At 39.6% G+C, this 12,020-nt stretch overlaps 1 protein-coding gene across 1 annotated transcript in view; it reads right to left on the bottom strand.

The window, feature by feature from the left end:
• Positions 1–10,713, bottom strand: part of dcbld2 (discoidin, CUB and LCCL domain containing 2) — a 45,038-nt gene extending 34,325 nt beyond the window's left edge. The window contains exons 1-3 of the mRNA XM_088914799.1: positions 10,390–10,713; positions 3,030–3,257; positions 799–936 (exon numbers count right to left, since the gene is read on the bottom strand). Of these exons, the coding sequence (XP_088770925.1) occupies positions 799–936; positions 3,030–3,257; positions 10,390–10,492 (469 nt within the window). The 5' untranslated portion in view covers positions 10,493–10,713. The remainder of the gene's footprint in view (positions 1–798; positions 937–3,029; positions 3,258–10,389) is intronic.
• Between the last annotated feature and the right edge of the window lie 1,307 nt (positions 10,714–12,020).

Here is a 12,020-nt window from a genome sequence, read left to right as displayed (position 1 = left end):
TTGCAAATATTAAAAAAAAATATTATTATATTTTATTTTCTGATGCAGAACAAAATGAATTCCCTGAATTTTTTTTAAAGAAATTGACCTCAGTATATCAAGACCTGCACATTGATGCACACATGAATATGCACTGGTGCAATCACCAGGGAATCCAATCCACATGTCCAATAGCATGTCAGTAATTGTTCCAAGGTTCATAAAAACAGTTTAGATTTTTCTCCATTCCTTGCCATGAAACAGTAATGGATCTGCACATTGAGTGGGATCATGCTTTCCACTGCACTTAAAGGCAGGATTTTTCCCACTTGATACAATCCTAAAACACGCCTGGATGTTTTGAATAAAAACCCCAGAGAAAGTTTACGTGTCCGAGAGGTTTTTATTCAAGGGTATACGTCATTAAATGTCAAAAACAGGTATTAAAGTGGCGATTCCCAACATATTTTTAAGTTTTTCTTCTAAAAACAACAGTTCTGAAAGTTCTGATAGTTTGCCCAAGCCTGCTCAAGTATCACAGGTATTCCCATTGACATTAGAAGAGTGCAGGAATATAGTGCATTTACCGAATCATGAAGGAAACAGGATAGTCAGAGCTGTAATAAGTGCAGTTTATATTTCAAATACTGATAGGCACCAAGTGAAAGAAAAAAACTCAGCTCGTGATTCAATTCTAGCAACACTGATTCTGTGGTGGGGACCAATGGAAAACAACAGGAACTCTCCGGAAATAAAAGGTCGTGGTTGGTCAGGGGAATATATTCCAGTCAAGGACACACGGTGAGAATAAGGGTGTACCTGGGTGGTCTGTGGTGGAGTAGGAGAGGAAGAAACCCCGTCCAGACCTGTGCATGCCACTCATGAACTGGACCGTCACTTCATTCCCAGTGGACTCGATCAGCTGGTCCCACTGCATGCCCAGCCCACAGTATTTACCTGGTCAGGAGCGGAGGAAAAGACACGGAGTTACTCGGTATTCGCCATTTCCACATGGAGAGTTAGATCACAATTAAATGACTGCATGGAGTTCTCAGACTTAATGTGTTGCCTTTGCACAATTTTACAGCCTTCTATTTCAGTCCTTACAGCTGTTCTCTCCTGCAAAGTCCTCACTACTGTTCCAACACTAGACTGATGTCAGTCTGGTGAGACAGATTTCCAAATTAACCTTACTTTCATCCTTTATTGTCCCAGCTGGGAATTTTGCTTTGCTGGCAGATACAAAATGACATAATATAACACATATAACACAATAAGAACCCATAAACAAACAAGAAAAAAAGTGAATATGTAAAGTAAAATATACAATCAATTTTCCAAATGAAGCTGTTTAAAGCCACGCTAATAAAGAATAACTTCTTACATTTAATCAAATTACAATATTATAAGTCAAAAAGTATTTTAAAATAATATATGGTATATTTCATTATCTTCATTGGTTTTAATTTTTAAAACCAAAAGCTAAAATTACAGCTAAAAGCTACAGTTAAAATTAAAACTATATTTTACATATTATTCATATGTTCAGGAGGAAAAATAAGCCTCTAGAGATACAGCACACACAGCTTTGTTTTAATTACAAAAGATGCGTGTTAGCAGAACAAAAAAAACATTATAAAAGACTGCGCAATCGGGGCTCTCAAGTGAGTCAGCCAGAAAGGGCATTCTGAGCATATCTTCAACTCCACAGGCCAGGAGTCAGCAGCTGAAGTCTGGGTTATGTCACAAGCTAGCTGTGCCCAGCATTACACAAGCAGCCGTGCGTGAATAGCGAAGGCAGGTTTGGGATGAGTTGACTTAACCAGAAAAGGGAGAGCCCCTGTCTCTTTCTGGGTGACTGCAGCGCTTGTGGAAGTGTCAGGGAGAGGGGCACCACTCCTCCTCCGGCTGGCACCCTCTTCTCTCAGGGCGCAGTGAATTAATGTCTCTGGAGGCCGGCGTGTTGGAGGAGCTATGCAGCGTGACTCATGCGATCCCCATGTAGGAGTGGGAGTTGCTTCTAGAGACCCTGGACTGAAAACAACTGGCCGTTTCAAATTGTGTGGGAAGGCGATATTATAAAAAAAAAAAAACTTTTTTTTTCTTTTAAGAAATCAGCTTTGTGGAACTGAGATATGCACGGTAATGGGACCTCACATGGATATCCAAATGTATTATTGTCTTTTCCGCAAGGCTGCAAAACCCCAAACAGTATGGAATTGAGTGGCACCTCGTTCGTGCTCTAAGAAATATACTCCATAGAATTTCACCTCATACTTCTAGAAGACATGCAAACGGTTAATAATCTAGGCGGCTGTATTCTTATGTCACCAATACATGAGTACTAATCATTGGTGAAAGATGCTGTATCAGTCCTTTCTCTTTAGCATATAGGAGATTCTGTTTTTAGAGTATTTGGTAAAACTGAACTAATTGACAATTTATTTGAGGCTTTATAAACCTTAAAGTCTAAATGAATGTGTTTAATATCTTAACAGGTTATGTAAACTACTTTACAATTCAAAACACACTGCTGTTCTGTACATGATTTAAAAAATTGATGCACAACAAAAAGATGTAATGCACTCTTGAGCATCTCTGAGATGCAAATTAATATGAAAAAATACTAAGATTCAAAATATCTTGGCAAAAGTTAATTTACAGAAAAAAGGAAAGTGGTGTGGTGGATTGAATCAACAGGCATACCAATTCTGAATTAAAAGCATTTTTGAAAATGACATCTGTTACTGTATGTTAGGAATTTTGATTTTTGATTCCTTGTCAGCCCTATCCAGAGAAATGTGGCTTAATTAGTATTTCAATCTAAACAACAGCCACAAAACATGATTTGACAATGTGAAAAGAAGATCAAATTAACTTCCTGGAGCATGCAGGGTGCTCACATTTCTTAGTCTCTCAGTGTTGAAGTATATCCTGTAATGCCATTACCTTCTTGTCCCTTGACTTAATGGGTTTCTTCCCTTTGTGATGTATGACTTTCCTTGAGATCAGTGAAAAGCAAATTAATAAAGGATGTGAACTGTACTCACCTATCTCAGTCCTTGTTGGCCCAATGCCATTATATATCCTTAAGTAGTTGAAGTGACAGGAGTCAGAGTCTTCAATGTCAAAGTCCCCAAACTTAAAATGAACCTTCTTTCCCTGACTGACGTGGATCTCCCATTCACAGACCGTATGATTGGGGTAAGTGTGGGGGTACTTGATTGATGAGAGAGTCCCACTGTTAGGGCCCAGAACAGTGTAGCCACAACCATCACCTAAAATAAAAAAAACAAGACATCCATCTGTAACATCAGCTATTCCTGAGAACAAGGCCGTCGAAGAACAACAGCAGCTGGAAATTACCACTCAGCCCTGTATAAACAAGGCTCAAATTTCCCGAGTCAGAAACATAAAAAATCAGCTTCTTGGATTTGTTATATTACACAGTAGATATGTTCCAATGCAAAAAAATTACACAACAAATTTGCAATAGAATTTGACACCAAGAAAATTAAACATTGCTCCTAAGCATGAAGACTCATACACGACATTGCAACAGTTGTTTTTAAGCACCAAGCACCTGTTTTAATACTGCAGCACAGGCTTCATAACACCAGCTTCTGCGTTTAAGATAGCAATAAAAAAAATCCAGCAGGGCACTACTGAATCTTTGCCTAATTTCTTTTTCAAATTCTTCTTTTAAGTCACCAAAGCGAGGTGGCAAACAAGGGTCTGTGTGTAAGCATTTAGTCACGTAATTCACAGCATCTATACGACAGGTGTTAGGACATCTGTGAGAACTGGAAAAAAAAAACTTTTCCAGGTTTCACATCTTTCAAAACCAGATTCACGTTTTAGCAAAACAATTCTTTCTAAGTTCCCCTGATTGGAGATATAAATCATGCCTCTTGCCTCAAGGCTGATCCTGTTCCGGGCAGCAACGCAGAGTTTGGACAGCAAGGGTAAGGAAACGGTTATCAATAATCAACCCCCCTCCCCTCACCAGCTCCATGCAAATGCCATCTGCACCTGTTGGTGCCGTCCAAAAGCAATTCTAACTCTCTTCCTCGGCCACAGCTGTGCAAGGCCACCCTTCTGGTGACAAGCGCTGTGAAGCTCAAGACTACAGATGGCCCACAGATCAGCAGTATGGGGGGCTGGGCTTCCTGCTTTGGCATGGATTTTGAATTCAGAGAAAAGGATAGAACATCACACCTCGCTGTAGTGATCAGATGGACACAATTCACATATCAGGGCAAGAGGCGACCTGTTTAAGAGCTGTTTAATATTCTCTGCCTTTTTTTTTTTACAATCAGGCCTAGTATACATGCCACTGTTGTCATTTTGCACATGTACAGTAACAAGTGATTGTGCCGCCATTTCTTCCTACATGCTATTCCAATAAATGATTAAAAAATACTAAGAGATTTTCTTCTAAGAACCTGACAAAGGGAATGCACTAAAGCATCACACAGATTTAATTTACTTACACGGTCTTCCGAGAAGCTACTCATTATTTTAAGTAAACAGAGTCACCTTTCTATTTATAACTTTCCAAACATCTCTGATTTATTACTGCAACTCTCATACCAGTGTGGGTGGAAAAAGGATGGCACAGGCTTTCTTTACAGAAGTGCATGGTCAGGTCTTTTGTCGTTGTTTGCACTCTTTATCTCCTACAGTACATTAGAGTGATGTTTGTACTGATTGGAGAAGGATACAGCTCTCACTGACCACAATGCAAACCCAGAGTGGCTGTCTGGGTTAGCACAATACCCTGGCGGATTCAAGGCTTCCCAAACACAGCCACTCTCAGCTAATCTGTCACCACCTTTTGCGAAATCAGGGTTGCAGTTGAGTAAAACCCACAATGACCGGGCTATAAGGCTGAGCTTGTACTCCTGGAAAGTACCTTTTCAGGGTGAGTCCTTGAAAGTCCCTCAAAACATAAATACCGAGGTTAAACATTACATAGGGAACCTTGTGCACATAGACACAGAAACAAATAACAGTGAAACAATGTAAAGAATCCCATTAGAATATTAAAATTTCAAACCGCACTGACTAAAGATAACAGATAGCCCTCATCACCTTATTTAAAAACAGGTGCTTTCTGCATATAGACTGGTTTGCCTTAGCTTTTCAATATCATTCTATAAACCTCCAACAGTTTAGATTTTTGCCAGAGGCAAGACTGTCAATTTTATTTGAAGGTGTAAACTTATATAACAGAAGACTGATTTTAATTTCACGCTGATCATCAGCACTACTTGAGATGTTTGAACAATCAAAGCAAGTCCTTATTTACCTGGTTTGGAACTATTCAAAGACGTTCTTTAGGAATTTAGAAAAAAGTCAGCTTCCATATTATGAACTGTCAAACAAATCTGAGATTTCATCGACTATTTTTAAAGCATTTAAAATGGACTCATAAATGTAAATTTATGTATTTCATTGAAAAAAAATCATAGGTTTAAGTATTGTATTGGTCATTATTGTATAAATTATTCTTATTTAAAACCATGTTCTTCCTTGCATCACAACCTGTGTTTATTTAAGTGTAAGTGTGGGAGAATAAAAGATTTCATCTTAGCAGCAGAGTACACATCCTTAAAGAGCATAGAATGCAAGCTAAATTACCTTTACGTTAACAGGATTTCAAATGCAAACATCCAACTAAGAAGAATATAACAAGTAAAATCAGGAGTGAAAACTAGAATGTAGAGAGGCTCATATGACCCACATCTCTTTTAAGATACAGTAGCTGTCTAAACTGACATCAACATCACCAAACATTTTCCATGGCTCACTGCAGATTTCTGGGGAAGCAATCCAGCAACACATAACTCTAAGAAATCCAATGTTAAGGATGTTTTCAATAGCTTAAGCATCGCTGGTGCTCATATAAATCCCTTAGATGTGGCATTGAGAAACTGTCTTTATATTAAATATGAATATTAGAGTCTTGAAAACATACGTACTGTACGTAATATTTAGTATCTTAGCAAGGAAAGGGTATAAAACAGTTAATGTGAAAATAGAAACTAAAACACTGCTTCAGCAAACCATACGACTTATTTGAAAGGCTACACTTCAAAGAAAATATATTTTGGCAATCACACACAGCATAAATACTATTTAGTAATCACCTGTTTTCTTTATGTGTTCAACAGACACCCTTATCCAGAGCAAATTGCACTAGAATAAATACAAGGGCACGAACAATTCAGTAAAAAAAAATCAAATTCATAAAATGCCAATCAGACTAGCACAAGCTGGAAAAGCAATATCACAGTGCCACGCAAACACAACGAAAGGGTAAGAACTAAAACTGCACACAGTGCTGTGCGGGAATGCAGCAGACAGAGGAGTGGTGGGCACACCGTGTGGGTACAGTTCTGGGCTAACAGTGAATAAGTGCCTTTCCCAGATTACCTTTCTGAGAACCAGCGCAAGCCCGTGTAAGTGTTCCTGAAGCGTGCAGCAAGGCAGTTAAGGGACCGAATAACTGGGATTCATGTGGGGAGCTCATTCCACCACTGAGGAGTGAGAGTAGAGAAAGAAAAGGTCTCTGAAAATGGGAAGTGAAAGAGACAGGCAGTTGAGGAGCAGAGAGAGGTTCTTGGCTGTGGAGGAGGGGGAGAGTGGGGAGTTGCAGACCAAATGAAAAGGGACACGAGAGGACAGCAAGGCAGAAAGGAGGACAGCCTTGGAAAGACTGCGTTTAAGAAGCTGGGAGTGTGTACTAGCATAAAAATGATACAATGGGCCATGGAAAGATTAAAAGAACCCAGTGAGCAAGTGTAGAGTAATAAAACTGGGGCTCCTAGAGCAGAATTTTGGGGGACACCAGCCTAGGCTACAGAGAGCTTAGAGGGGAATAGAGTGATACACAGTATCAGGGGCGATAGAGACATCACAAAGGGTTAAGACAGAGAAAAGGGAGGCTATATGGGCTGAGTGTATAGTAGCAGCAGTAACAGGGAGGAGATCAACTTTTCTGAGAATGAAGACAGCACAGAGCGGGCAGTACGTCTGCTGGAGGGGTTTAGAGAGAAAGGGAGGAAGGGAGACAATGACAGAGATCTGAAAGGATGAGAGATCAAAATGAAAGATGAGAGAGAGTGGGAGATCAAGGGTGCTTTGTGTTTTTTTTTTAAGGAGGGATGGAATGCAGTCCTGTTTAGAAACAAAGGAGGAAAACAGCTGGAAATTAGAGAGGTGTTCAGAGAAGAGGAAGTGTCCAAAAGGAGATCAGAGACCTGAAGGGGTGAGGGGGGAGAGGATTCTGAACGCAGGTTTACGTCCCTGGAGCAGGGAGGAGATGTCGTATCAGAAAGGGGTGTCAAGGCGGAGAAAGTGGAGAGTGAGCAGGCTGAGAGAGGAGAAGAGGTGTGGAAAAGTTGTGGAAGTTGGGGATTTTGGAGGACAAAAAGAAGACTGGGTGACACAGGCAGACCTGGCTGCCCAGAGAGGACAGGCTGTGCTCCCACTGCCAGGAGGGAGCAATAGAGACAGAGGTGCACTTCGTACTGCACTGTGACAAATATTCTGGGATTAGAGAAACATTCTTCCCTAAATTCAGAAATGTAAACCCAGAGTTCCTACACCTGCCAGAATCACAACGGGTCCCAATCCTACTGGGAGAGGGAGGAGGGAACTCGGTTGAATTGGCAGCCCAGTATGTGACAGCCTGAGGAACAGTTAGCCTGTCTCCCAATAATGCTCCATATGTTTACAGTATATGTAAAGATTTTATGTGTTTGTTGTAAATGTCTGTAATATGGCTGTAGAAGTTTTCCGTTTCACGTTCATTTTATTTTTATTTGCTTTGGCAACACTGATTGTACTCGTCGGCCATGCCAATAAAGCATCTTGAATTGAACTGAATTGAAGACAGTCATTAGAAGAGATATAATAAGGTGGAGGAGAGGTCAAGATAATTGAAAAAGACTGACTAACTGAAAACAGTAAAGTCATGAAAGCAGCTCTATTAAATGCAGGGCTAAATGTCCATTTTTGTTTTATCTGTAATTTTATTGGGTCCTGGAAATAAATCTGATTTTTTTTAGTGTAAAACAGCTTACTCAGTGCCAATTTAGAATTGTTCAGTGTTCACCAATAAAAAAACAATTACACAAACATTTAAGATCTTAAAATATGTCATAGAAAACTTTAGCTGCAGGATATGTAAGAAAAATATATTACTGCTGTCATCCTCAGGAAGTAATTGAAGCCTACGGATGTACAAGTATAGATCCCTTATGCTTGGCTTCTAAAAATCATGAGAAAATAATACAATAAGACATGACATTAACCTTCTGTTGAATAAAACTATTTTTGCACACCTAGACTCACCAAAAATGTAGATTTTCGCCCAACCTTTTAACCAATTATAAAAAAAAAGGTTGCGAAGGACTGTATCTCCCCCATAATTATAATTCATTCATGCGTCACATCCATGATGCAAATGCGAACAAAGGACTTCAGACAGATCGACTGATCTGACTGGCCAGCCAGAGGCTCTCCCTACAGTCAAGTCATCCAGAGTTTTTACTGTTGTACTAACCTCTGAAGAGCTCTGCTCAGCCCAACCTATTTTACCTTGGTCCTGATTAAAAACTCAAACCCACCAGCAAACTGCAACTTACAAACAAAAAGCTGACACCAGACAGTATATCTAACAGACCCACATTGCTTTTACCTCACGGAAATTCACCTTCGAACTTAGTAATTTTTCAACCTGGAGGGTGTGTCCGAACTTTAATTTTAATCCAGAACTTTAATTTTATCCGGGTCCTGCCGCTCAGTGAGTAGATACTCAAAAGGCGATCATTAACGAAACGGCAAACGAAGCCCAGTTTATTCTCCACCACTAACCCTAACCCTGGAAATGTAGGGTGCAAAGTTAACCACGCAGATGGAAACATCACATGGGTATCACATAACCACTAACTCAAAACCCAAGCCAGTGTACATCAAGACCTATGGTCAAGGAATTCAAAAGAAATCCCTCCAAACTGGAGGGAAAAAAGTGTCAAGTTTTCCTTTCACACAACCTCCAAACATCCTCAGATGTAGGTGTGATGTAATGATTTTACGAGACTCACTGAATTTACAGCAGTAAATGCAGGGCTATCTGGGACTGACATGGCTCTCTAGCTTCTTTAGAATATCTAGATTTTTTTAAAAAACAACAGTCCAACAGACATTCACGAAGGTAGGTTTCCCTCGTTTTAAAATCAAGTTTTAGCATGAGTATTACTATTGTGATTCAGTATAAAGAGCGAAATTCAAACCAAATTAATATATTTCATTGTATTATGTTTCAGGTCGACTGAACAACCTGTTGACTATGGAGGTGTGAAAATGTATAATGGCATAAAATGTACGCCAGTCGTGATTTTAATCTGCAGTTGAAATTATTTTTTCATCAAACTGGCATTGAAAAGGAACACCGTTTGCGCGTTTTTGACAAGTTTGAATTAAACTGCTCTGGAAATGGCAAGAACTCGCTACGCAGGTGTTCTGAAAAGTAAGATTGATTAGCATTCGATAAATACGTTCAAATTATGGCATTTAGTCAGTAGTCACTGTACTCACAAAGAGAACACAACCAATAAACTTGAGCGGTTCTCTTTAAGACTAACAAAACACTTTTGCAAACATCTAAAAATGGAGCATACATAAAAGACAGCTAAATATACAAATGCATACACATTGGTATAGCAATATTAATCAGGAGAGATGCGAGACAAATGTTTGCATATGAAATATTCAAACAAACAAAAATCCCGAGTAGGTAAAAGATCAAAATTCAAAGTGTTTGGTGAAATTTGGCCCTTCCCCCATCTCTTGCATGAAAACGCATGTATCTCCAGTGCGACGGGTCTGAATCACTTTAATCTTAGAAATACAGTAGTGATTAATAATCACGAACAGAAAAGTTTTTTTCCCCCCATTCCTCACCTTATCCTATCCATTATAAAATCATTTTAGCCACTGCATCCTAACACAACGATCGCTAGACACTCTGCGAAGACACAAGCAACACTGCACCAATATGACTTTCGATTGAAAAGCTTTTACTTTTAAGCTTTACTTTTTTAATCGAACTTTACAATCTTTAATACCTAACTGAACTCTTTTGCTCCGAATCGCGGCGGCAACAATGTTGCTGGGCTGGTACTGTATGTAACTAGAATCTACTCACAACCTCCAGCATTTAAAAGGAATCGCGGACAGCGCAATTTTTATTTCTGATTCAACAAGTACACCGCTAAGAAAATCTGAGCGATAGACAGCCTATGCTTGGCTAAATAACGATGCAAACAGTTGCTAGTTTTTTTTTTTAACTTGATTTTCACTAATCCGCACGTTCAGTCAAGTAATGCGTCAGCTACCCACCTTTCTGTGCTCTGCTCGTCCTGGTGCTCAAGATGATGAATGTTGAAATGAAGAAAATCCCAGCCCCGTTCGTTTCGGCTCTCACCATTCCCACTGTGGCCATTCCAGCCTACAGTCTGAATGCATAATGAAGTGTTTTGTTTGTTAAACAATAACAGCCCCTTACGCGATTGTAGCTTTCTGCCTGAACACGTTCTAAAACATTTTCTCCTTGAAGTGTCGCCCGCCTGCTCTCCGACTTCTGCTCTGACTCTCACTCTCCTCTCCGCAACTGCTTGCTGCTGCTGGTGGTGCTGTTTGGACACATTCAATCTGTTCAACTACTTCCTCAACTTCCGCTCCCCCCACAATGCAACAGGAATCGGCTCAGGAATCCCCGAGCTGGATGGGAACGTGGACAGGGAAGACCTCGCGCTTCAGAAGCCGAAACTTTGATGATGAACTGTACGTGTGCGACCCCCTCATCATGCCTTCTGGCGAAAAAATGTGCGTTTGGAGACGGGGCCTGCCCTTGGATGTGACGAGTCTTTCATTCCTGCAATTCAGAACGGCAAATGGAGAATTCTTGTCTCCATTTACATTTTCCATGGTTTATTAAGTACCTGAGGAAATTAAGCACTATGTTGGCTACAAAACATAGCTACATGTGTACAGTAAATTGATTCTACCGCTACTATTGGCAAAAAAGTGGGCGGTGCGGAATTGGATAGATAAAAGCACCCATTACTAAGAAGCAGTTGAATAGCATTATACATTGTCATATAGCCAAAAGCCATAGAATGCACATCCAAAGACAGAACACTCAATTTTAGGCAATATTGTAAAACTGTATCTAAAAAGAATATGTACGGTTTTGGCAAGTGCTGTCCAAGTTCAATCCCATACATTTCCAGTTGTTTAGGATTTGTTAGTGACTTCAATGAGCAATCTCGACACCTACTGTTAACATTGACTAAAAAAGGCAATAATCATAATTTAGGGTAAATAAGATTGCTGATATGTATTTGTGAGCATGCTTGAAATTTAAACCTAGGTATATCATCACTCCATAACATCACTGGAACATGGTCTGGAGAACTCTGCCTTACAGAGTGTTCAAAGAAGGATAATCAGATTTATTCACGAGCAGAACCAAATTATAATAAAACTAAAAGAGGTCATTTTTACCTCAGCAGTTATCATCTAAGGAATTACCCGACAGAAGTAATTTTTAAATCCTAAAAAGAATATGCAAAGCCCGTTCCTGGAGTTGTTTTAAACTTCATTCATCCAGAAGAACATGGTGAGTGGTTAAATATTAGAAACCATGTTTACTGTTTGTGAACACCTTTCTCAACTCACCGAAATGCTTTGCATCCTGCAGTCTTGTTTGAAGTCTTGTTTTACACTTTCATTTTTATTTGAAAACTTGTCTGTTGCAATTAGGAATCACCCTTCAGAATAAATTCTCATCAACCAGAGAGCCACAGGATTCAGGAGATCTTCTGCTCCACATACAGCACACTGTAAATCGACGACGATGGCTTAGAATATGATTAAGCTTTTCAGATCTGATCATGTTTTGCCCAAATTTTCCAATGGGGTGTTTTCTTATATTCCTGTAAAATCTGTGATTTTCAAGACAATAAAAT

Source organism: Atractosteus spatula, chromosome 4 (genome assembly GCF_055471065.1).
Source record: "Atractosteus spatula isolate fAtrSpa1 chromosome 4, fAtrSpa1.hap1, whole genome shotgun sequence".
Taxonomy (NCBI): domain Eukaryota; kingdom Metazoa; phylum Chordata; class Actinopteri; order Semionotiformes; family Lepisosteidae; genus Atractosteus; species Atractosteus spatula.
The sequence above is the reverse complement of the archived record's forward strand: the minus strand, read 5'-3'. Positions and strand labels throughout refer to the sequence as shown.